Raw genomic sequence first — 26838 nt, forward strand, 5'->3', positions numbered from 1 at the left:
ACAGTTATATTAGAAATGAAAAAATACTTCACATTTCTTTATAGAATATCAAGTAGGGACAAAGACAGGTCATTTGTCTATCTGATATAACTGCATTATCCCTCCTCTTTCTGCCAGATTATTAGATTTAAGTACAAATAAAATAATTTAGAAAGTTAAGTCTGATTTCTTCGATTCTGGATAAAGTGGAAAATAAAAGACCCTTACCTGTGACAGGTTCCACTGGGGCTGTTGAGCTTGTGGCAGGCCAAACTTACTCGGGGGTGCACCCATCTGTCCTACCATTCCTCCTTGGGGGGCAATCACATTCTGAGGCAGTGGCATCACACCAGTTTGTGCATTTCCCATAAACCCATTGGGGATGGGCATGCCCACCATCATGCTTGCACTCTGTCCCATCACATTGCCCATAAGGCCAGGAGCTGCAGGCACAGGTACACCCATTGATGGAAAACCTTGAAATGCAGTCGGTGCTTGTGAGGTAAATGGTATATTTGTGGGTCCCATAAATACACCTGCATCATAAGAACCATGAAAAGAAAATGAAGAGAACAGGGCTACTGTATACAGCTGCACTCAATTCTATAATCACAGAAAAACAATTGCCATTTTTCTGAACTACCCATAGCAAAATTTTTAATTCTGGTCTGGCTGCTCCTACTGCTCAGACCAACTCATAGCCTACACTCTCAGAGCTGGTTATTTCCAGAAGCAGACAAATCAGTTATGAACCTGAGCAATTTTAATTAGAATAAATACATGGATAGAAAAATATCCATGGTGAAGACCAACCTGCGTAGCATGAGATGATGTGCTGTTTCTGCTAACCTAAACCACTGGTCTCCCACTACCAAATACACAGGTGCAAGTTCACTGTGCCTGGCTGTAAGGGAAGCTGGTGGGATCTCATTATTTTAAAAGAGGTAGTCTGACAGATTAAAACTGTGTAAACAAATCTTACCTTGCTAGTATTTATTATAATTATTTTTTAAATCTCAAACCTTTTTTGGAATTCATGTAATAATTCAGACTGCTTATTGTTTACTTGCAGAGAAAATACCATTCTGTACAGTTATAAACTTCATGCAAATCAAATTCAAATAATTATTCAAAGATAATCCATGTCCTAAAAGCTTGTGAAACAACATTATGTGAACAGCTTGTTAATTCTAAATGAATAAAGTTTTGTGACTCCTGTACCTGCTTTTTAATTCTATTGCTTCATTCATTTCAGTTTTGTAGTTGTGTAAATTGCAACAACAAAAGCACCCATTACATGGAAGAAATGTAATTGATATATTATAACCACAAAGGCTCACTTCCAGTAATGCCACTGCAGTCCCTGAAAGCAGACTTCAAAATGAATTACCAGGAGCGCTCTGCGGCTGCACAGTCCCTGCGCCATACAGGGACAAGATGGAGTCTTTGGAGAGTTGTTTCTTTGTCACCTCTTCTGACTTGGTCGTTTGTTCAGTGAATAGATCCAGATCCCCAGATGTTACTGTAGACACAGTGGCGGCTGCTGGTACAGAGGACGTCCCCTGAGACAAATACCAAAACACACTGTCGAATTGTGCATACTAAAACATGGTTCATCCATTACTTAAAATCCAAGTGAAGTTATGAAATTAGAAATTCAACAACTTGTAGAAGGTAAATGGTGCATTAAAGAGGATCATTCACAATCCCACAGAAAAACATTTAGGATAAAGGTATGAGAGTTACTATTTTGAATGTATTAATGTAGAACAGGTAGATTGAAACTCTTATTAGTACATAATAAATTGTGTTTACCTGCTAGACTGATGCTGAGTTTTTGTATCCCATCCTGACCACAATGAGGTCAACAACAGGTAGGGTATGTGGCTGCTGCCTGAGAATCACCATTCCCAGGAGGTGCTCAGGCATCTCCCTCAGCAACTACTGCTTCAAGGAACTGGTATCCCTTGTAATAAAGAACATTTCTACAACTACAAAAGACTGTAAGAGGGTCCTGCAAAGGCTGCTTTTGTCCGGGGGGGCGGGGGGGGGGGGAGGGAGAGGAAGGCTTTTCAAAAGCTGCACTGGGATATTCTTATAAACCTAATCTAGATCAGTTTTTCTTTATTGTTTTTTTAAAAATATATTTTATTGATTTTTGACAGAGAGGAAGGGAGAGGGATAGAGAGTTAGAAACATTGATGAGAGAGAAACATCGATCAGCTGCCTCCTGCACACTTCCTACTGGGGATGTGCCCGCAACCAAGGTACGTGCCCGCAACCAAGGTACATGCCCTTGACCAGAATCGAACCTGGGACCTTTCAGTCCGCAGGCCGACGCTCTATCCACTGGGCCAAACCGGCTAGGGCTAATCTAGATCAGTTTTAACCACAACCTTAGAATGCTTCTAATCTATCCAAAAATGAAGGACAGAAATACTTTAACCACCCCCACTCTCAACCATATCTTGTATTCCACTTTTGGACAAGGGGCTAATGAATACAAATGCAAAGAAATGTAGACTTTAATACAAAACAAAAATTTTCACTTAATCTCCTCTATCTTGCACACAGGTAGTACAGTGGAACCTTGGTTCTCGAATTTGTTCCAGAAGGACTGTATAAGAAGTGATTTGTTTGAAAATGGAATCATTTTTTCCCATTAGAAATAATGTAAATTGAATTCATCCGTTTTAGAAACTCAAATGATTCTCCATTTTAACCTTTCTTGGATACAGTGCATGCCAGCAAAAGCTATACACACACACTCCTCGTCATGGCGATACTTAAGAGTTAAATGGTCTGCATTGTTCCCCCTTGCTGCTCTGATATCAAACAGAACACGTGAAGTACAGCGAAGCCTCAGATGTGAGGTCTAATTCTCCAAGCAGGTGCAAAGCAATTCATACTCCAATGGTATCTAAAGAAGTCTAGCAGATAAAGCAACCTCACTAGAACACCAGACCAAAAGAAATTGCTTTCCCCATAAAGTTCTTTTCTAGAAATAAATATTAATGATAAAGATCCATTTAAACTAATTATTCCTAAGAAATCTACACTGAATGGCCAGATTATTATGATCTCTGAACACATAATAATCTGGCCACTCAGTGTATATCATATCAGTGATGGCGAACCTATGACACGTGTAGCCATTTCTGATGACACGCAGCCACTGAGGCGGCCGCATGCCGAGGATGAAACATTTGCGAAATAATGTTTTTTCCTCAAAGTGACACACTACCCGGGTTATGCTCAGTTTTTTGGCGAAGTTTGACACACCAAGCTCAAAAGGTTGCCCATCACTGTCCTATATAATAAAAGGCTAATATGCAAATTGTCCCCTCGACCAGGAGTTCGACCAGCAGGCGGGCCGGCCAACCGCCCATGTCCCCTCCCCCTGGCCAGGCTGGCTGGACCCCACCCATGCACGAATTTATGCACCAGTCCTCTAATACACACACACACTCACACTGAGTGGCCAGATTATTATGCGTTCAGAGATCATAATAATCTGGCCACTCAGTGTATTTTCTCAATTCTAGTGGTAATTATACAGTGACTATCATAATAACAACATGTGTAATAAAAATACATGTAATTAGTCTTCTCAATAAGACATAACTTCTATCTTATTAAAACTTTCCATCCAAACAATTCCTATTGGTTCAGTTTTTCTAGAGAAAAGGAAATATTTTACCTCAAAAATTATGCTGTAATGAACCAAACTGGCTGCTTATTTGTAAAGTGTAAGTTTAACATAGAATCTTAGTTGTATGCTTAAGAGTAATCAATATTACTGAAAGTTCATATATTTCACCTTAAAGACAAATACTGCATGACTGCATTTATCACTTATATGTGTAAAAAAATAAAATTCATAGAAACAGAACAGAATGGTGGTTGCAGAGGCTGGGCATAGAGGAAATACAGGGAACCTGGTAAAAGGGTACAAACTTTCAGCTATAAGATAAAGAAGGTCTGAGGATCTAATGCATAACAACATTGTGACTACAGTTGATTATACTGTACTAGAGGCCCGATGCACAAAATTCGTGCAAGAGTAGGCCTTTCTTTCCCAGGCTGCCTGCACCGGCTACCCTCGCAGCCCTGGCTTCATCCGGTCTAATTAGCATATTACCCTTTTATTATTATAGATTAGAGCCGTGGCCGGCAAACTGCGGCTCGCAAGCCACATGCGGCTCTTTGGCCCCTTGAGTGTGGCTCTTCCACAAAATACCACGGCCTAGGCGAGTCTATTTTGAAGAAGTGGCGTTAGAAGAAGTTTAAGTTTAAAAAATTTGGCTCTCAAAAGAAATTTCCATCGTTGTACTGTTGATATTTGGCTCTGTTGACTAATAAGTTTGCCGACCACTGGACTAGAGACCCGGTGCATGAAAATTCATGCACTGGAGGGGGGATCCCTCAGCCCGGCCTACCCCCTCTCACAATCTGGGAGCCCTCAGGGGCGGGAGGCGACCTGGCGATCAGGGTAAGGTGACACCCCCATCACACCTCTACTGCTGCTGCCACTGCCGGCAGTGCAAGCCTCAGCTGGCCCTGGTTACCTGAGCCTTGGGCGGCCCTGGGCAGCTGGGCAGCTGCCATCCGAGGCTTGCCTGCACCTTGAGCTGGCCCTGGGTGGCTGGGGGGCTGAGGGACTCCAGAGGCAGGCGCACGCAAGGCCAGGCCTGCCCCTTGCCGTGCACCTGCTGCCACCGCAGGGCTGAGGGGACTTGGCATGGCCATCTTTGAGGGCGTGGCAGTCAATTAGCATATTCCCTCCTTATTGGCTGTGGGCGCCACCATCTTTGAGGGCGGGGCAGTCAATTAGCATATTCCCTCCTTACTGGCTGTGGGCGCTGCCATCTTTGCGACAGCATGAGGGTCAATTAGCATATCCCCTCTTTATTAGATAGTATTGCATAATGGAAATTTGCTAGGAGAGTAGAACCTGTGTCCTTCCCCATCCCCCAAAAAAAGTAAAAATGTGTTAATTAACTTGATGGTGGGAATCCTTTCACAATGTATATCTAAATATCAAGTCATTATGTTATGCATTTAAAATATGTTACAATTTTATTTGTTAAAGTATTTAATGTATTAAATACTATACCTGAAATAGTGTTTAAGGTATTAAACAACTTATAATTTTAATAAAAGGCTAAAAAAGAAATTCCATGTAATGTTCAGAAGGCAATTCAAAATTTCTTTACCATTAACACTGAAGAAAAAGTCCTGATCATTAATATTTTGTTCTCAGTTGTTTTTTTAAACATCACCAAAATAAAAAAGGAAGGTAGGTTTTAAGGCTAACTTAAAACAATTTATCTTCATAAAAAAGAATATGAATAATGAATTTGCTAGAATTTCTTATTCTCAGTTTTCCTGCAATCAGAAGAAAATAGTGTCTTGGGGATGGCTCAATAGAGCATAAGAAAGAACTACTGGCTGCCAGTCAATAGTTACATACCCTCAGTTTAAAAACCTCAGAGGTAAGTGGCCTTGATTATCTCAGACAAGGCTGAAATAGTCTGAGTTTTCCTACTTGTTCATTCTAAACACTGTTGTTTACCTAAAGCAAAAGTTAGCAAACTTTAGGCAGTGAATATTTAGGCTCTGTGGGTCATACAGTGTTGGAATTATTCAACTTACTTTTTAGTAGGAAAGCAGCCACAGACAATATGCACATGACTGGGAGAGGCTGAATTCTAATAAAACTGTGCAAACAAGCTGCCGGCTTAGTTTGCCAACCCCTGGACTAAAGAACAGGAGGCTTTCAAATCAGCGATGGAAATTCTGAAAGTTTTCAGAAAGGAAGTAAGTAGTGATTGTGTAAAACCACACTCTTACAACATACCTGAGCTGGGGGCATGACAGTTGCAGGTAAAGGATTAGAAATCATTGGTCCAAAGATGTCCAGATCATCATTCAGAGCTGGCGCTGTGGTTGTGTTCCCATTGGTCACTGGTGCTTCAGCAGGACCATCTAAAAAGAGCATAGATTCTTGTCTTAAAGTAGAATCTCTTAGTACTTGAAACATGGCATTATTTTAAATACATATGGTTAAAAAAAAGAACAGTTCAAAAAGTTGACAACAAAATATATCTTCCCCTTCTACTCCAGGTTCTATCCCCTTACTCAAAGAAACCATTTCCAATTTTATTTATTCTTCCAGATAATTTTATCCACCATATTCTATATTAAAATAGAACACATACATACATACATATATTATATATATTTAAAGTTTTTAATACATGGTGTCATACATTCACATTATTCTGTATCCTGATGCTCCCTTATATGCCAGGTACTGTTTTGAGTACTTTACATATATTAACTCATTTAATCCCCATAACCTAATGAGACAGACACTACTTATAAGTTGATTAGCTAAACTAGGATCTGATACCATGTTCTTACAAATAATGCCTCTTCATAAATGTGTGTGTTTTGGATATCACTTCATAGCATGTACTAGTATATCTACCATAGAAATAAATTTTGATTATTTAAAATGTCTGAAATGTTGCATTTTAAAGTTACTATAAGGAAAAAAATGGATGAAAAGAAAGAAAATATACACTGGTTCCATAGGAAGTATCCATAAAACTTGAAATAAACCATTTCTTGGCAGTACCAAGCCACTGAGCTGTACTGGGAAAGGAACTCTGATAGGGGACAAACATTCTATATCAGTTCCTACTTACCCTATCATTCAAAAAAACTTTAAAAATATATCCTTTTACATTAGTGCAAAAATTACAGTGTAAGGGGTGGGAATTGGAGTGGGATGAGGGGGAGTTTCAGAGCATGGTATTCTAGGACATGGAACATCTCACATGGTTCTGTTTTTTTGTGGCCATAACCAAATAACAGTTCTGAGCATCACAACTCCAATCTCTGGGACTTATATCATAATCAGGCTTCTATTTTAACAATTTACAATTTCATTTGACCTCTCTTTGATGTTCCATACACTGAGTGGCCAGATTATTATGATCTCTGAATGCATAATAATCTGGCCACTCAGTGTATATACTATATAATAAAAGGCTAATATGCAAATTGTCCCCTTGACCAGGAGTTCGACCAGCAGCAAGGCCAGCCAACCGCCCATGTCCCTTCCCCCTGGCCAGGCTGGCCGGACCCCACCCATGCACGAATTCATGCACCGGGCCTCTAATATATATATACACACACATACACACACACATACACATACACATACACACACACACACACACACACACACACACACACACACTCTGAGTGGCCAGATTATTATGCATTCAGAGATCATAATAATCTGGCCACTCAGTGTATGTTGTTAATGAAAGATCTACTATGTACTCAGTATTTCTACCACAACCCACAGAAACTTATAGGTTTCTTCTCCTTTTTGAAGTAGAACTATACAAATTTATATCTTTTATTTCCCTGTTTGGAGCTTTAGGAAATCACATATTAAATTTCAATGAATAAATTGTAACAATAAGATATTTTTTACTACCTAATTTATAAAAGAGTATGTAAAACCCACAGAAGTTAGTTTGGAAGAAATCAACTGCAAACAGTTTTCAGTCACTCCCAGTGATATCACATTATCAGAGCCATATACCTAGGACTATGGACAAGTTAAAGGTGAAGCAATAACGCAATGTACAGATTATTACTAATTTACAAGATATAGAATTTTAAGCTAAGACACAACTAGGATATAAAAGCATTCAAATGAGTCATACATGAAAGTAATTTTTTTTCATTTCTAACCATTTCAAAAGGCAACATTCATTCTGAAATTAGACCTCTTTGAAGATCTATTTTATATTTTCCATCCATTCCACATTCCATTTACATGATGTATACAGCACATTATGTATATAGCACATCATGTAAATATGAACCAGAAATGAAACAGCATAAAAGAAAAAGGTATTCTAGATTAAAAACACAACTAAAGGAACATCTTTGTGATATTACAACAGCTCAGTAAATAAACTCAGTCCAATGCCATGTAAGCCAGTGGTGCTTTAACCCATAAACTGTAGCGTGCAAGGTAGGGGAACATCCACATCAAAGACATGTTTAATTCAATAACTAAATATGACTATCTTATATATCTGCAATTTCAACTCACAAACAGAAGCACATGTCCTCCCCAAAACAAACTACAACCAAGAAAAAAGTTTAAAACAGAAAATAGTTATTTCCAATTTTACAGTTAAATGTCTTTGCTTTTTGAAGGAATACTAGTAAACACTAAAAATTAGGATAAATTTATAGGGGGAAATCCTTAAACATGGGAAAATACTATTATAGTGGAACCCTGCTTCTCAAATTTAATTCATTCCAGAAGGCTGTTTGAGAAGCAATTTGTTTGAAAACAATCATTTTTTTCTCATTAGAAATAATGTAAATTGAATTAATCCGTTCCAGACTCCCAAATGACTCCGTTTTAACCTTTCTTATATACAGTACATGTCCAATATATTGTTTAATTTATAAAATAAATACTTCTTAAATTTATCAAACCATTCCCTAGTATCCTTAAACAAAATTTTTTTTAATGTATACTTTTAATGATTTGAGAAAGGAATGGAGAGGGAGAAAGAAATGATTGAGAGTCACTGATCAGCTGCCTCCTGCACACCCCACACTGGGGATCGAGCCCACAACCAGGGCATGTGCCCTGACGGGGAATCGAACCTTAACCTCCTGGGGTTCATAGGTTGACGCTCAACCACTGAGCCACAAGGGCGGGCCTTAAACAAATTTTTACTATATCGCTGCCTCTGAAATGCTATCACTGACTAACTGCTTTCATTTCTCCAATCAACAACTGTTTTTCTACCTACTCAATTGCCTGTGATTATTTTGTGAGCACTTTCATACCTTTAGCAACATTAGCACTCTTAATGGTCTCTTTATGTTTTAAAATTGTGCTAATCATTTATTTAGCCAGCAACAAAAGCAATCTCTCCTTTGTTTGTTGTCTCAGAGACTCTTTTTGTCATGCTAAGGTATCAGCCTGAAAGGGTAGTCAGGTAGAAAACGGAACAACTTGGTCAAGACCCGATTGTTTGAAATGGGAGACATTCAAGAAACGAGGTTTGACTCTATTACCTTTTTTCCTTTGGTGAATTAAGTACTATCAACTGATTTTTACCACAGGCCATGTCAATCTAGTGAGCAAAGGATGCACTGTGTGAGAACCAGGGGGTTAACCTAATACAGCAAATGGCCTGTTTTTATTACTTTTATACTGTACATCTTTCAGAAACTTTAAGTCTGTTCTAAGTAGTGCATTATACTTCATTAAGAATATTAACTTATTTATACTTTCAAATCTAAATCCTATCTGGTAGTACCATATCTAATCTGTAAAACAACACGGGGCATTTCATTTAGTTTTTGAAGTCTTATTTTACCCTTCACACCTTAGGGTCACACATATATAGCTAGTAAAAATAACAGCCAACACTTAGTATAGTGCTTGTTTTGTACAAAACCTGAAAAAACACAAATACACACATAAACACATGCATTTGTTCAATGTTTATAACCATGCTATGAGAGAGGCACTATCAATTATCCTCATTTAAAGATGGCAAAAAAAAAAAAAAGGTACACTTGTCTAGTGTCGCAGAACTAGAGCAAAGCCTGAGGTTGTAATCCTCCTCAATTTTTACTTTAAAAGCAACACGTTCTTGTAAAAGATGCAAACCCTACAAAAATGAGTAAGAGTTCCCTACTATGGATATTGGTGATGACTGCACAATAATGTGAATTTATTTAATACCACTAGTAAAACTGGTTAAAATATTAAATTTTATGTGTATTTCACCACAAAAAAAGTCCCTTACCATACCTTTTCTATGCTTATAAACAATGTATATACAATACAATACAAAAAGTTTTCTTTAAATAAAATTATGTATGTGTGGAAGGGGTGGATTGCATTCTAGGATATTGCATGGACCTACAATAAGTGATTATTTAATCCTTCACTGTTGGGCATTTAGGTAGTTTACAGGCTTTCGCCATACAAAAACAGAACAGTAAACACCCACAGTTCTTAATATAAGACCCACACAGCTCACTTCCTTCACTGCAAGGTAACATAACTTCTGTTTCTACCATTGCAAAGTAAACAGCTCCATTTTCACATTCCATTAAAACATCTTTGAAGAACTGTCCTCCTGAAAGCTCAGAAAGGCATTCTGCACAAACAACAAAGTTGGGCTCTCTTTGTAACCACCTACCACAATTAGAGGAGCATCCATGAAAGTTAACTCACAGTGTTAGTCCAAGGGACTCTGGAATCCTTCAGAATGAGAGAGGAGCACCTGCTTAGGGACAACAATTGTGTGGCCAGGCTGATACTATGCTCAAGTGATGGGGAGAATTTTCTCTTAGCTCCGAAAAACTTTCTTACGGGCCTGACCAGGTTTCCCTCTCTACAGCCACGTGATAGGCACAGGTGATTGTCCTCTGCTCCTGTGTTCTCTTTAACCCATTCTTCTACCCATCTGATCCCCTCATATGATTTCACCCCATCAATTTTCCTTACTACAAAAGCTAAGCAGTCACAGAATTTCTGAAAAACAAACCTTTAACCTAATTGAAAATTTAGACTTGCAAAAATCAGTAAATACAAGTTCCCAGTGGGTTTTCCCAACGGATTTCAATGTCTGTTAATTTGACTCACTACAGTTGGTTTGCAAAATACATTTTTTTAAAAAGATAGTTTCAATTCACTTTGAAGGTTGTTTTTGTTTTCAGTATTTAAAAAGGACAGTTAAAGACTAGTTATCATTATCATTATAACCATCATGTTTCCTATACGTTTTTATAGAATATTTACACGTTATCATCATTTTTGTCTCCATGAAATATGAGAAGGGCATCTCCTTCCATTATCTCCAGTTATAGAAACCAGGGCACAAAGAGATTAAAACACTTGCTCAATGTCACATCCCTAGTTCAGTAGCAAAAAACCTGCACTGTACAGTCTTCTGACCTCCAGACTAGTGAGTGCTCTTTTCCTTAAACCACATTTCATCAAAACTCAGGTACTTACAACTGACCCTAATTAAAAATAAATCACTTAAAATTCTGAAAATAAAAACCAACCTTTATAATTATTCATAATTCATAATTATTCCTACTAAGTTAGAGAAGCAGAGACAGAAACAGTGCAGAAACCATTTAGCACCACACTCACAGTTGCTCGGCGTCTCCCCACTCCACTCTCCTCTTACCAAGCCCAGTGTCGTCTCAGTTTACAGTGAGGGATGCAGGTGGATGTGGTCATCACTGAGCCGACTGGGCTGAGGGAACCAAGTGTGGCGTATAATCAATCAGTCAACAATATTCACAAATCACCGGGAGTTCAATGCATCCTTCTGATCCAGGGTCCACTAATTTGCTGACTGAATGATTAAAAGCTCAGAGGCCACAAAAGCAACAGAATACCAAGATGTTGAAAACAGTTTCTCAGATATATGTAATTTAAAAATTTAGAAATAATAAATCAAATAGTTTAAGAAAAATAATTAAGTTCGCATGGATTACATTTTGTGTGCACAAAATACACACGTGCACACACCCAGACAAATGGAAACCTCCTCCAGGGTGGGGGGGACCTCAGACTAATCCACACAGTGCCTGCTAAGAGAGAAGTGGATGTCTGTGCGTAACATCAGAATTCACCACAGACATGCACCTCATGTGGTGTTCCTGGATCAGCTATAGACTGGTGGCGGGAGCAGCCAGCAGCAGGAGGAGGCGGCAACCCCTTTTAATCAGTATGCAGAAATAGTAGTTGGTGGACAATAAAAATAACTGGAGATCCAGAGTACAAGAAAAGCCTAAGGCAAATGGAAGAAATTTAGCTGGGACAACATCATAAAAAATGATAATGAAGCACAAAGGACCCCTTAAAAAGGCAATGAGCAAACAGAAGGAATTAGGACAATGCAGTAAAATGAAGAAGGAATTTCGATCTTAAAGGCAAGGACATCAAGCATACAGTTAGTTGCTGTGGGTAACCATTTTCTATGTTATCTTAAGATTTCATACTAGTGTTTTATCTGAACACTGAGTTAGTAGATCATTTTTAAACTGCACACATAACACAAGTTTACAAGAAAAGGTTAAAATGATTTGAGTTATAGGAAAAAAGTTGTTAAAGCAGTGCTGCATTTCACATGAACATACAGCATTCCCAGCATGCATTTACTGGCCTATTTCACACCGTGACACTGATAGATGCTTAAAAAGAAGGTAACATTTCAAATATGACAAAGTCATGAAGGCCAATCTCTACCACCGAGAAATCCTCAATATGGTGAATGAGACCATTGATTCTATTAACTGTGGCTATGCCAGAACTCATCTGATACCAATAATCCAAATGAGTTAAGGTAAACAAAGTATTTACAACAATATTTAGTGTCTTCTTCTTGGCGCATTCCCAATTCCTTTGAACAATAATTTATAAATTGATGGGAAATAAAAATACATTTTGCATTTTTATAACACACTTTTAACACTAGTACTTTGCCAGGTACTTTGATTAGACACAAAGCATCTCAGGTTAACCATCACATTACCAAGAAGATTTACACAATAAGCCTAAGATTTCAACAGAAGTCTGGTCTTGCACCGGGAAAACTCAGCTGCTATAACCAGTTTGAGAAGCTTCTCCTGGTGCCCCAAGCACAAACAGGTGCCTCTTCCTCATCCAGGGCTAAAATAGACAGTTGCCCTACCTCTCTATAGAAGGCCTTGGGGGCAGGGGATTGGCTTTATACCAATTGCAGCCACAGTAGTTGGCTGACCTCCCTTCTGAGGCAACAAATGACTCTGGAGCCCACAAGACGCGGCACCGCTTCCATTGTAGGCCATATCACCCACATCTGGTCACTCAGGCCTACTAACTGTCCCTCCTAAAGGCCGAGGCTGCATGCAAAGTGGCAGCCTTCCCAAGTGTCTATAATTTCACTAGGGGCCCAGTGCACGAATTTGTGCACCTTGAAAGGAACTGTGGGCTGTGAGGCTGCGGTAGGCACCAGGGTGGGTCTCGGCCCATCCTCCGCGCCCCTGCCCTGTCCCTCCTGCTGCGGCCCCTGGTCCCATCTGCCGGCAGCCCCGCTCCCACCGCCGCCACTCCCACGTGCTGATGGTGCCAGCCCCACTTGCACCTGTTGACAGCGCAGAGCAATTGGGGCTGGTGCCAGCAGCGGCTGCCAGCCCCAATCACCCCTCAGGAGCAGGGTGAGGTGGAGAAGCCCTGAAGGGCGATCGGGGCTGGCAGCCACTGCTTGCACCCGCTGACAGTGCCAAGCAATCGGGGCCAGCACCAGGCACCAGGAGCAGGTGTGAGTGGTGGCTCTGGCAGCAGGTGTGAGCAGGGCCAGCGCCTGCAGCAGGTGCAAGCACCTGGCAGGATTGTGGAACACGGGAGTGAAGAATTTTCAGTAGCCACCAGAGGCTCACCCCGATGACAGCGACCACAGCGACCGGCGCCCCGCCTTGGTCTGGTACCCCCTCTCACCCGCTCCACCATCCCGCCACAGCCGATGCCCACCATGTTCCACGCGCACCCCCTGGTGGTCAGCGCACGTCATAGCAACCGGTTGTTTGGTTGTTCCGCCACTTGGTCTATTTGCATATTAGGGTTTTATATAGAGAGACCTTTAGTTTTTAATGGCATCTGACTACACTTAGGTCGACAGGCATGCCTCAGTATGCTGTAGGCCTCTGTACTCCATCCTGGCATCGATCATGTTTATGCCCAGAGCCACTGCCCACTCCTTCCTAGCCTCTCACCAGGAAGAGAGAGTGCAGCTTAGTTTAATGCTTGGCACAAAGCAAATGCTCAATAAATGATTGATGAATTGAAATGCTTTCCAAACACAGGTTATGAGAGGATTTCTTGGTGACAGTAGAGCCATGGTGGAGACAAGTCAGATGATTGATCCTACTTCTGTTGGGAGTAAAAGTGAAATAATGACACTATTTTTGAAAAGTACCAGTGATCTGCCTACAAAATCCCTCTTCAGTCCTTGCCCTGCTTAACCACTGCCTCATTTAGCAGTAGACTCCCTTTGAGTCTAGAGCCACATTCTCTTAAAGAGCCTGTAGCCCCTGCTCTTGACATCTGGCTGGCTCCTCCTCCTATGTTTTTACAGACAGATTCCACAAGACTGTTCAACATGGCACTACAACTGCTACGTTCCTGACTGGGATCCTTACCCGGGGCTTCCTCTCTCCTATCCTTCAGTGACGAGATGGGATTATCTCTCTAAATCAGAAATGTGTCCTTCACAGCCCCTCTGTCCACAGCAGCCCAGGCAACTGAATGGGTTAGTCTCCTCTACCAGCCACCTCGGGGGCCAGAGCACATCTTACTCTCTCTCCTCTCCTACAGATGGGTTCCAAGGGTGCTATCATGGCACCTGACTGGAACTCCGAAGCTGTCTGCTCCCGAAACCGTTTAAAGCTTCTTTTCTACTCCTGAAACCACTCAAAGCTTTTTTCCTTAATAAAATTATTACTTGGAGTTCCTTTATATTAAAACATAACTTGGTGCTTTACACAAGTGAGGCACCAAGAGCTGTGTTTATCTGGGAAGGTGCTTAACTTTCCAACCACTATTCATTCATTCCTCCATAACACATTAGATTTTACTTGGAACAAGTGGGCACAAAAAACCTCACTTACTGCTCCCTCTGACTTAGCAGCAGCAAGAAAATTACTCTCTGAATTGAAGAAAATATAATTTAAATTGGGAGTTTCAGCATTATTCCAGATTTCAAACTGAATTCTCGAAACCAATTCTCTAACAGATCCCACTTCTTCCCTCAGCAATAACTCCATCTTCTAGTTTCCAGACTGCAACCTCATCCCCCACTTGCACACACAGCTGCATTTTTCTGGTATTTACTAGAGTTCCATGAACTCTGCTGGGGCTCAATAAATATTAATTGAATTCATCCTTTATTGAATGTCAGAGGCATTAGCTGGTCATAATCTATTTGCACAAATAATAAAAAAAAAAGTCAAAGAGCAACATGAGGTTTTATGTATTGCTAATCTAGTTTAAGGCAGATAAGAATATGATAAGGAAATGGATGTTATGTTTTTCATTACCGCTTTTGACTGAACACGAACATTCAGCTTTGAGTGCACCCTTGCAACAGTGAAAACACCAAGTCTAATTCTTCACCGGTGACTACTGAGGCATCATCCTGAGGAAGGATGAATTTAAAGTGGAGACACAATGATTAAAGGCTGCTTCCATGAGACGCAGTGGTTCTCTCCTTAAGGGCAAAACTCTGTCTTCTTAAAGCTTTGTAAGTTTTCATGTTACTCAAAGAAACCTTTTTATTTTCTACTCCTGAAACCATTTAAAGCTTTTTCCTTAATAAAAATATTACTTGGAGTTCCTTTATATTAAAACATAACTTGCTTTATAAGTGAAATAAACTTCCATGTGTTTCCTTGTAAATTCAAGTCACAAATGTCCATTTGAAGCATATAAAAATTTTCAAGCTATAGACTGTTTTCAAGTGCTTAAATAAATATAGGTGCCTGAGAGTTAAATGGAACTATTTTGTTTTTATTTTCAATTAATCTTTCTTAATGCTAAATAGGCAATTTTAAGGCTAACTGACTAAAATGACTGAAGTGGTCTTAAAAGACGACCTGAACCTCTGTTCTGTTCACCGCTCCCTCTCCAAGCCCCTCCGTGTAACGTGCCGGCTTTGAAGCAGAGATGCTCGTGTGATGGGTACGACAGTACTGTGCAGAGGAGCCCAGCAGCACTCTCCATCGTCCAGGAGACACACACATTGCTGTCTTGAGATTGCTAAGAAGTGGTTTAAAAAGTAAACTTCACAGAACTCATAGTTTTAAATATCTTAATTTATATAAATGTATAAATATCTATAAATATTTCTATACCATTTTAAAGCCTCAAATAGATAAGACATATATAAATATGAAATACCAAATTGTAATACAAATTTCTTCCTAAATGTTTAACAAATGGTGACAGACTAGATTTCTTTGAGGTTGCCCAGTTTCCTGTTTTGCAGGCAGCTACAAATCCTCCACTGGCCAAAGATCATGCTTTACGGCCCTGGTTTTCATTCCCAAGTTACCTCTTACTGACCTCCTCTGACCTGATGTTCAGGCTATAGTCTCGGCCCAGCACTGCATGCCAGTTACTGTGTTTCCCATTTATTTATTCATTTATTCTGCCATCAACCACAGAGAGGTTCTTACTTCCATTTCCCAGATAAGGAAAAGTGGAGGGGAAAAGTGAGTGTGTGAGAGTATGTATAAAATACTGTCTACTATCCTGAAGGGTTGTAAGGGTTGTAAAGGTGGCAATGAACCTGTTCCAGGTACTACAGCTGTCAAAGCCCTGTGTGGTGCTTCTGGATGGCAGAGCCTACCTCCCACTGTAAAGGATGAATATTATTTTCCTAGTCTCATTACAACTATAGAGTGAGCTCATATAATACAGTTCTGGTCAAGAGGACCCTGAGAACAGTGCTAGGGAAATTTTCTGGGAAAAATTCTTCCCGAGAAAAGAAACTTGTAGGAAAAAAAGACAGCCTTTGAATGTGTCCTGTGAGGATGAGGTGCGGAGAGCTGTACCAGCCATTTGTTGACCATGAGGGTGCAAACCTCAAGATTAAAGCCAGTGCTGTGCTGAGGGTGGCAGAATGGGAAGAAGGAAAAAGAAGCGTGACTCCAGACCTCGCTGTTTCAACACTGCACGGCCCTAAACCACCAGGCCTCTAGATTTCTCATCTAGTAAGATAATTAAATGTCTTATATGTTTAAGCCACTTTTAGGCAATCAGAAGCAGCGTCATTCACATGTCAGTTTTCACTCCGTGAAGCACCTAAATATTTTCTCTTTGCTATCCTGTCCACCAGAGGTTCTGTGCTGTTCTAGCACTACCAAGAAGTGCTCGCTCGTAAAGTTTGGGATATCATGGAGATCCCGCCCCCTCACCACCCATTTCTGGTGCCAGCAAGTATCTGCCTCCTGCCAGTTCTCTGATAGCAATACGTATATTCACCTATCTGCATTTTCTCTCCTCCATAGGTATGATTACCAAAAATAAAACCAATTCCTAAGACCCCCCTCTTTGAAAGAGTGGTAATCCTACCTAATAATAGACAAATATGCAAATTGACCATACCTTCACTATGCCCGCGATTGGCCAGGAGGCGCGGGGGGGGGCGGGACTCGGGGTGGCCGGGGTGGCTGATTGGGCCGGTGGGACGCTGAGCTCACGTCGCCAGCGGCGGCTCGAGCTCAGCGTCTGTGCCATGGCTGTGCTGCGGCACAGAAGGGGCCTCTGGGACAGCGAGCTCACGTCCCACTGCGGACCATCAAAAGCGGGGGAGCTGGGTGCCTGTCCGCTGGTGCACCAGGCCTTTCAGAAGCCTCCGCCCCGCCGGAGGCTTCTGAAAGGCCTGGTGTCGGAGCGGACAGGCACCCAGCTCCCCCGCGATTGAAAGCAAAAGCGTGGGAGCTGGGTGCCTGTCCACTCAGGCACCAGGCCTTTCAGAAGCCTCCGCGGCGCTGGAGGCTTCTGAAAGGCCTGGTGCACCAGCGATCGAAAGCAAAAGCGTGGGAGCTGGGTGCCTGTCCGCTCAGGCACCAGGTCTTTCAGAAGCCTCCGTAGCGCCGGAGGCTTCTGAAAGGCCTGGTGCACCAGCGGACAGGCACCCAGCTCCCCGCCCTAAACGTGCATGATTCAATCATGCACTGGGCCTCTAGTAGTTTATAATAGCTCACTGAACACACTCTTCTGAGCAAAAGCAATGTAAGTTTTTATCAGGTTTTAAACCATATATGAAAAACATAACAGACTATAAAATTACTTCAGGCACTTGTACTAGGGTCTTGCTTCTCTTTACCCTCCCCTGGAGAAGGTGTGCACACAAGTACACACACATCCTCCTGGTCTGGTCAATGCATAGCTCAAGACACTGGCCGTTTTCTAGGCCTGCCTCTGCTAAGGCTGGTATTCTTCTACTCAGCTCATTCCCAAACTTGTTTTATTTTAAAGCATATGGACTTTGAGAAATAGAAATTTCTCCATAGGAATTATCTGCTTTAAAGTCAGTAGAGCACTTTCTACTGGTATTTTATTCTTTAGTTAGTTTCTATCCAAAAAAATCTTTTGGAAACAAAAAATATTTTTAGACAAAGAAAGGGTAATGGTGTTATCTCTTTCATTATATAAAACTGGAATATACATTATTAGACAATTAGGTATGTTATATATTGATACCTATGATTAATTAGCATTGTCAACCCATTTTAACTTGACCCTTGTGATAAGTTTTATTTCCTGAAATATAAGCATGAATGAAAAACTTTAAAACTTGCCCCAAACTGTATATTCCTTGAACTTTTCCATTAAGAAAAAACTGAGGGAACTTTTATCCACTCCTTCATAAGCATACCTTGAACATATTGCAGGTTCAGTTCTAACCACCACAATAAAACGAGTATCACATAAACTGAGTCACACTAATTTTTTGTTTTTCTAGTATACATAAAAGTTATTTACATTATTGTCTATTAAGTATGCAATAACATTATGTCTAAAAAAAAAAAGCAATATACATGCCTTAACTTAAAAATACTTTATTACTAAAAATCACTAATCATCACCTGAGCCTTCAGCACATCAATCTTTCTGCTGATGGAAGGTCTTCCCTCCATGTTGATGGCTGCTGATGATCAGGGTGGTGGTTGCTGAGGACTGGGGTGGCTGTGGCAATTTCTTAAAATAAGACCACAATGAAGTTTGCCATATCGACTGACTCTTCTTTTCATGAATGATTTCTCTGTAGCATGCAATGCTATTTGATAGCATTTTACCTACCATAGAACTTCTTTCAAAATTGGAGTCAATCCTGATTGAAGATGGCGGCTGACAGGACAGCAGTGAGGAAGAGAGTGTGAGTGAGCGAGTGAGGGAGCGAAAGGGAGTGCATGGACGTGTGGGGCGTGTCTGTATTTGTGAGTGAGGGACAGTTATATTCCACAGGACTGTTGGGGGCTGGTGGACCAGGCTCCCCTAGCTGGGCAGCCTCTACTGCTGCTGAAATCTCTCCTGGGGCGGCTGGCTCTGCCGCAGAGACCACGCCATCTTGAAGGGGAGAGCGGCTGTGACCAAAAGCCCACCCTCACCTCCACCCGGGAGACCTCGGATACCTCCCGGGACCCTACAACCACAAGGCCCAGGGAACAGCTGCATTGGCTGCGAACCCACAAACATTGAGACTCCAGCCTCCCCAGCCCTGGGCTCCTAAAAAGTTTGTCCAGGGGGAGACAAAATGGTGGCCAAATAGGTGGACGAGTCCTGCGCCTTCTCACGGAGCAGAAGGAACAGCTGAATCAAATAACATCCACCTGGAATTGGCGAATTAAACACAGCTGGTGAGGCAATCCGTGGCCCCAAAGGACAGAGGATGCCTGGAGAATGGTAGGGTTGGGGATCTGGGCAGGAGAGAGAGACGCGCAACCCAGACTAGAGGATCAGAAGGAAACTGCACTGCACCAAGCCCACATCCCTTGGGGAAATGCGTAACACTCAACTGTGGAAGGGGGTCCACAGGGCTGCTGGCAGCCAAGGTCTCTGGATCTTAGTCCACAGCCGCGGGAGGCTGTGCCCAGAAAGGCAGCCTGAAGTTCTGCACCAGCTGCACAGTGCCGGGGGAGAGAAATGCGCAGTGGCGCGGTTGCTCTGTCTTTGTATTTTCCTTGCTTTTATTCGCTAAACCCAATACATAGGATCTTTCAATTACACTCACTAAGACTGTGATGCAGGGGAAGGTGGTTTTGTGGAAGCTGGGAGCAAAATATGGAGAGCTGACCGGGAAGCCGGCTCTGAGACAGTCCTGTCCCTCCAACCCTGAACAGCTTTTTTTCTCCTGAGGACCGGCCTTCTCCTAGCAGCACAGCCGTACCCAGCCTTGAGTTCGGCAGGGAAACAAGGATTCTGAATACACCCAGGGAGCCCTCAGGGACTGGGTTGAGAAGCCATTTGGTCCCAGAAATTAATACAGCAACACGGCAACCTAGAGCCCGTGTCAGAAATAGACGCTTGTGTAAATATGACTGAAAGCAGGCAGAAAAACAAAGCGGGAAGATTGATCCTGCCTGCCTGAAACCAAGGTGGTGGAGTCTGACACAGAGGAGTAGTGGGTTGCTGGGAACTTCAACACGGTGCTGACTACGTAACAGGAAACTGAGACATGGCAGACAGAACAGTAGAGAGGGGTCTTAAACCAGCCCACATGGGACATTAAAACTCAGCTGAAGCGAACGACACTTCACTACTTCATTTATTTATTTTCTCTTTTACTTAAAAAATTAAAGTTTCTTTTCTTTTTTCTTTATTTTATTATTTTTTAAATTTATTATTACTATTTTTTATTATTACTAGAGGCCCGGTACATGACATTTGTGCACTGGAGGGGGGGAGGTCATTCAGCCCAGCCTGAGCCCTCACGCAGTCCAGGACCCCTCTGAGGATGTCCACGTGGAGCGAGCCTAAGCTGGCAATCGGACATCCCCTGAGGGGTCCTTAGTGCTGCTGCAGCGGCAGGAGAAGCTCCAGCCGCCATGGCAGCTGTGCTTGCCAGCCATGAGCCCAGCTTCTGTCTGAGCAGCACTCCCCCTGTGGGAGTGCACTGACCTCCTGAGTTGAGCGTTGCCCCTAGTGGTCAGTGCACATCATACCGACCAGTTGATTTGCATATTAGCCTTTTATTATATAGTTTTTTAACCTTTTATTTCTTTTGGATTAGTGCTTTACATTCTATTTTTATTTTTATAGCATTATTTTACTTTATCTCATTTTTTCCTTTTTGCCAGCCTTTTCTTCCTCACTTCTCCCTTTTCATGTCCCTGCTTTAGTTTTTCTTTTTACTCCTTATTAAAAATTGATCTTCTTTATCTGCTTTATTGACACATTACTATTATAGTAGTCTCTGTTGGCTTACTCATATATCTAATTTCCTCTCTCCTGCTCCAAGTCCATGCACCCTTCTCTTTTCTCTTTCTGCACTAGCCAATTTTTTTTCTTGTTATTGTTTTTTTGTTTTTATTTTATGCTTTTGTTTTTCCTCTCCTCCCTTGCTCTCTTCTTCAACTAATTGCTTAATTATTTTCACTCACAAAACTCAGACCTATCTGTTCTCTACTCTATATTCTTCTTTTTTTCAGCTTTTTAAAATTTATTTTTTATTTATTTTATTTTTTTATTTTTAATTCCAGACTTTTTTGAGGGTTTTTTTAAAATTTCTTTATTGATTAAGGTATTACATATGTGTCCTTATTCCCCCATAACCCCCACCTCCCATTCATGCCCCCACCCCCCTGTTATCTGTGTCCATTGATTAGGCTTATATGCATGCATATAAGTCCTTTGGTTGATCTCTATATTCTTCTTTTCCAAAAATAGATGGATAGATTAAAGGGGAAATTTTTTTCTTATATATATATATTTTTTCAATTATTTTTTCAATTAATTTTTTTAATTTTATTGAGTTGTCTGTTTTTTACTTTTCTTCTTATACACTCATTCTCTTTCTACCTCCTCTATACTGAATCGTAGCCATTCCCCCATTCATTCAATTCCTTTACCTTAACTTCTGGAAATAAGCTCTGCCTCTTCAGATTCAACTCCCCCCTTTTTTCTGGGTGTTTGTTGATTGCATTTTTTGGTTTATTTGTTGGTTTTGTGGAGTTTTCTCCCCATATAAGTATGTTATTTCCCCTTCTTTTTCTTCTCTCTTACCTTTTTTCCTTTTCTCAGTATCATTTTTGCGCTCTTTTCTCTCCCCTAATTCTCTTTTCTCTGGTGGTCACCTTTATATAGGGTTATCAGTCGTGAATACATTCATGTTTTGTTACCTCTGTATCATATCTTGTCAAGTTGTATTTTGTGCCTTTTGGTCAACATGGTAAAGAGTGAGACACATAACCAGACATCCTGAGAAGATAAAAAATGGGGAGACAAAGAAAAGCTCCCATATGAAAAAAAGGGAGGAATCACCAGAAAAGAAATTAAATGAAATGGAGGCATGCAATTTGTCAGAGAAAGAACTCAGAGCAATGGTCATAAGGATGGAAGACAAATTCAACAAGATGTGTAAGAACCAAGAAGAAATGAAGAATGACATAGCTGCAATAAAGAACACAATAGAAAGCATCAACAGTAGACTAGAAGAAGCTGAGGACCTCATCAGCGAGCTAGAAGACAAGGTAGTAAAAAACACCCAAGCAGAGCAGCAACTGGAAAAAAACCTTAAAAAGCAGGAGAAGAGCCTAAGGGAGCTTTGAGACAACACAAAACGAAACAACATCCACATAACAGGGGTGCCAGAAGGAGTGGAAATTGAGCAAGGAATAGAAAATATGTTTGAAGAAATAATGACAGAAAACTTCCCTGATATTGGGAAGAAAAAAGACTTACACAAATCCAATAAATTCATAAAGTCCCAAACAACATGAACCCAAAAAGACCAACACCAAGACACATCATAAATAAATTGGCAAACACCAACGACAAAGTAAGAATCTTAACCCTTTGCACTCGCTTGCTTTTTTCTCGATTCCTTTATTCTAATGCTAACCGTGTCGAGTCACACTCAACATCCGAGTGCAAAAGGTTAAAGGCTGACAGAGAGAAACAGAAAGTTAACTATAAGGGATCTCCCATTAGACTATCAACTGATTTCTCAACAGAAACACATCAGGCTAGAAGGGAATGGAATGAAATATACAAACTGATGCAAAGCAAGGGACTGAATCCAAGAATACTATACCCGGCAAGGCTATCATTCAAAACTGAAGGTGAAATCAGAAACTTCACAGACAAAAAAGGGCTAAGGGAGTTTATTACCACCAAGCCAACAATATAAGAAACGCTAAAGGGACTGCTGTAGAGAGAAGAAATAGGAAGGGAAGAAGGAACACAAGCATAAAGAATAAAATGGCAACAAAAAAGTACCTATCAATAATAATCTTAAATGTAAATGGATTAAATGTTCCAATCAAAAGACACAGGGTAGCTGAATGGATAAGAAAACATGACCCATATATATATGCTGTCAACAAGAGACCCACCTCAGAACAAAGGACTCACAGAGAATGATAGTGAAGGGATGGAAAAAAATTTTTCAGGCAAATGAAATGAAAAACTAGGGTAGCAATACTTAATATCTAACAAATTAGACCTCAGAGTGAAGGCCATAATAAGAGATAAGGAAGGCCACTTCATAATACTAAAGGGAGCAATTCAATAGGAGGATATAACTCTGGTAAACAAATATGCACCCAATACAGGAGTACCCAAATACATAAAAAAACTTCTGGAAGATATCAACGGAGAGAACAACAGCAATACAGTCATAGCAGGGGACTTTAATAACCCATTGACACCACTGGATAAATCCTCTAAACAAAAAATCAGCAAAGAAACATCAATCCTAAATGACTCACTAGATCAGATGGAATTAATTGACATCTTCAGAACATTTCACCCCAAAGCTACAGAATATACATTCTTCTCAAGTGCACACAGGACATTTTCAAGGATAGACCACATAATGAGACACAGGCAAAGTCTCTTCAAATTCAAGAAGATAGAAATCATATCAAGCATCTTCTCAGTCACAATGGCATAAAATTAGAAATCAACTACAATAAAAACAATGAAAACAAAATCAAACACTTGGAGGCTAAATAGCATGCTATTAAACAATGACTGGGTTACCAAAGATATCAAAGAGGAAATAAAAAGTATCCTGCTAACAAACAACAATGAAAACACAACAATCCAAAATCTATGGGACACAGTGAAAGCAGAACTGAGATGGAAGTTCATAGCTCTACAGGCCTACCGCAAAAAAAAAAAAGGTAATAAATGATCTAACCCTACAACTCAAAGAATTAGAAAGAGAGCAACAAGAAAAGCCCAGAGTAAGCAGAAGGAAGGAAATAATAAAGATCAGAGCAGAAATAAATGACATAGAGATAAAAAAAATAATAATAATACAAAAGATCAGTAAAACCAAGAGCTAGTCCTTTGAAAGGATAAACAAGATTGATGAACATCTAGCCAGGCTCACCAAGAAGCAAAGAGAGAGGACCCAAATAAACAAAATCAGAAATGAAAGAGGTGAAGTATTAACAGACCTCACAGAAATACAAAGGATTATAAAAAAAATACTATGAACAACTCTATTCCAACAAAATGGACAACCTAGACAAATTGGACATATTCTTAGAAAAATACAAGCTTACAAAATTCAATCAGGAAGAATAAAAAAAACCTGAATAGGCCGGTAACTACCGAAGACATTGAAGCAGTAATCAAAAATCTTCCAACGAACAAAAGCCCTGGTCCAGAAGGCTTTACAGGGAAGTTCTACCAAACATTCAAAGAACTAAAACCTATCCTCCTCGGAATATTCCAAAAAATTCAAGAGGAAGGAACACTTCCAAGCTCTTTCTATGAAGCCAGCATTACCCTAATTCCAAAACTAGATAAAGACACCACAAAGAAAGAGAACTACAGGCCAATATCCTTGAAGAACATAAATGCTAAAATCCTCAACAAAATTCTAGCAAATCAGATCCAGCATTACATTAGAAAGATCATACAATATGACCAAGTGGGATTTATTCCGGGGATGCAAGGATGGTACAATATCTGCAGATCAATAAATGTAATACAACACATAAACACATAGAGAGACAAAAATCACATAATCATATCAATCAATGAAGAAAAAGCATTTGACAAAATCCAGCACCCTTTCATGATAAAAACTCTCAGCAAAGTGGGAATAGAGGGATCATACCTAAACCTAATAAAAGCCTTATATGACAAACCTACAGCCAACATTATATTCAATGGGCAAAAACTAAAACCATTTCCCCTAAGAACAGGAACAAGACAGGGATGCCCACGCTCACCACTCCTGTTGGACATGGTACTGGAAGTGCTAACCATAGTGAGCAGACAAGAAGAAATAAAAGGCATCCAAATTGGAAAAAAAGAAGTAAAACGGTCATTCGCAGATGAGATGATATTGTACATAGAAAACCCCAAAGACTCCATCAAAAAAATACTAGACTTAATAAATGAATTTGGCAATGTAGCAGGATACAAAATTAACACCCAGAAATCTATGGCTTTTTTATACACCAATAATGAACTCACAGAAAGAGAAACTAAAAAAACAATTGCGTTTACCATTCTACCAAAAAAATTAAGATACCTAGGAATAAACTTAACCAAGTAGATAAAATACCTGTACTTGGAAAACTACAGGACATTGAAAAAAGAGATAGAATAAGACATAAGCAAATAGAAAAACATATCATGTTCATGGATTGGTAGAATCAACATCATTAAAATGTCCATACTACCCAAAGCAATTTATAGATTCAATGCAATCCCCATTAAAATACCAACAGCATATTTCACAGACCTAGAACAAACTGTCCAAAAATTCATCTGGAATAAAAAAGACCCTGAATAGCCACAGCAATCCTGAGAGAGAAGAACAAAGTTGGAGGGATCACAATACCAGATATCAAGCTATATTATATTACCAAGCCACGCTTCTCAAAACTGCCTAGTACTGGCACAGGAACAGACATATAGACCAATGAAACAGAACAGAGAACCCAGAAATAGATCCAAGCCATTATGCTCAATTAATATTTGACAAAGGAGGTAAGAGCATACAATGGAGTCAAACAGTCTCTTCAATAAATAGTGCTGGGAAAATTGGTCAAATACAATGCAAAAAAATGAAACTAGATCACCAACTTAGACCATACATAAAAATAAACTCAAAATGGTTAAAGGACTTAAATGTAAGTTGGGAAACCATAACAATCTTACAAGACTCCATAGGCAGCAAAATATCAGACATATGTCATAGCAATATCTTTACCAATACAGCTCCTAGGGCAATGGAAACTAAGGAGAATATAAACAAATGGGACTACATCAAAATAAAAAGCTTTTTCACGGCAAAAGAAACCATCAACAAAACAACAAGAAAGCCCACTGCATGGGAGAACATATTTGCCAATGCTATCTCAGATAAGGGTTTAAAATCTCCAAAATTTACAGGGAAAGCATACAACTTAACAAAAGGAAGATAAACAACATGATCCAAAAATGGGCAAAGGACCTAAATAGATACTTTTCAAAAGAGGACATACAGAAGGCCGAGAGACATATGAAAACATGCTCAAAGTTACTAATCATCCGAGAGATGCAAATCACAAAACAACAATGAGGTACCATCTCACACCTGTCAGAATGGCTATCATCAACAAATCAACAAATGACAAGTGTTGGCGAGGATGTGGAGAAAAAGGAACCCTCCTGCACTGCTGGTGGGAATGCCAACTGGTGTAGCCACTGTGGAAAACAATATGGAGTTTCCTCAAAAAGTTAAAAATGGAACTCCCATTTGACCCAGTAATCCCACTTCTAGGAATATATCCCAAGAAACCAGAAACACCAGTCAGAAAAGATATATGCACCCCTATGTTCATAGCAGCATAATTTACAATAGCTAAGATTTGGAAAAAGCCTAAGTGCCCATCAGCAGATGAGATCAAAAAACTGTGGTACATCTACACAATGGAATATTACACTGCTATAAAAAAGGAACTTTTACCATTTGCAACAGCATGGATGGACCTGGAGAGCATTATGCTAAGCAAAATAAGCCAGTTGGGGAAAAATAAATATCACATGATCTCACTCATATC

General features: G+C 40.2%; 1 protein-coding gene across 3 annotated transcripts in view; it reads right to left on the reverse strand.

The window, feature by feature from the left end:
- Nucleotides 1-26838, reverse strand: part of SMAP1 (small ArfGAP 1) — a 201127-nt gene that overhangs the window by 2974 nt on the left and 171315 nt on the right. For all 3 annotated transcript variants that reach the window (XM_079780966.1, XM_079780964.1, XM_079780965.1), the window contains 3 exons: nt 5840-5967; nt 1370-1541; nt 208-515 (listed from right to left, as the gene is read on the reverse strand). In XM_079780966.1, coding sequence (XP_079637092.1) covers nt 208-515; nt 1370-1541; nt 5840-5967 — 608 coding nt within the window. The remainder of the gene's footprint in view (nt 1-207; nt 516-1369; nt 1542-5839; nt 5968-26838) is intronic.

This window comes from Cnephaeus nilssonii, assembly GCF_951640355.1.
Source record: "Cnephaeus nilssonii genome assembly, chromosome: 9".
Classification (NCBI taxonomy): domain Eukaryota; kingdom Metazoa; phylum Chordata; class Mammalia; order Chiroptera; family Vespertilionidae; genus Cnephaeus; species Cnephaeus nilssonii.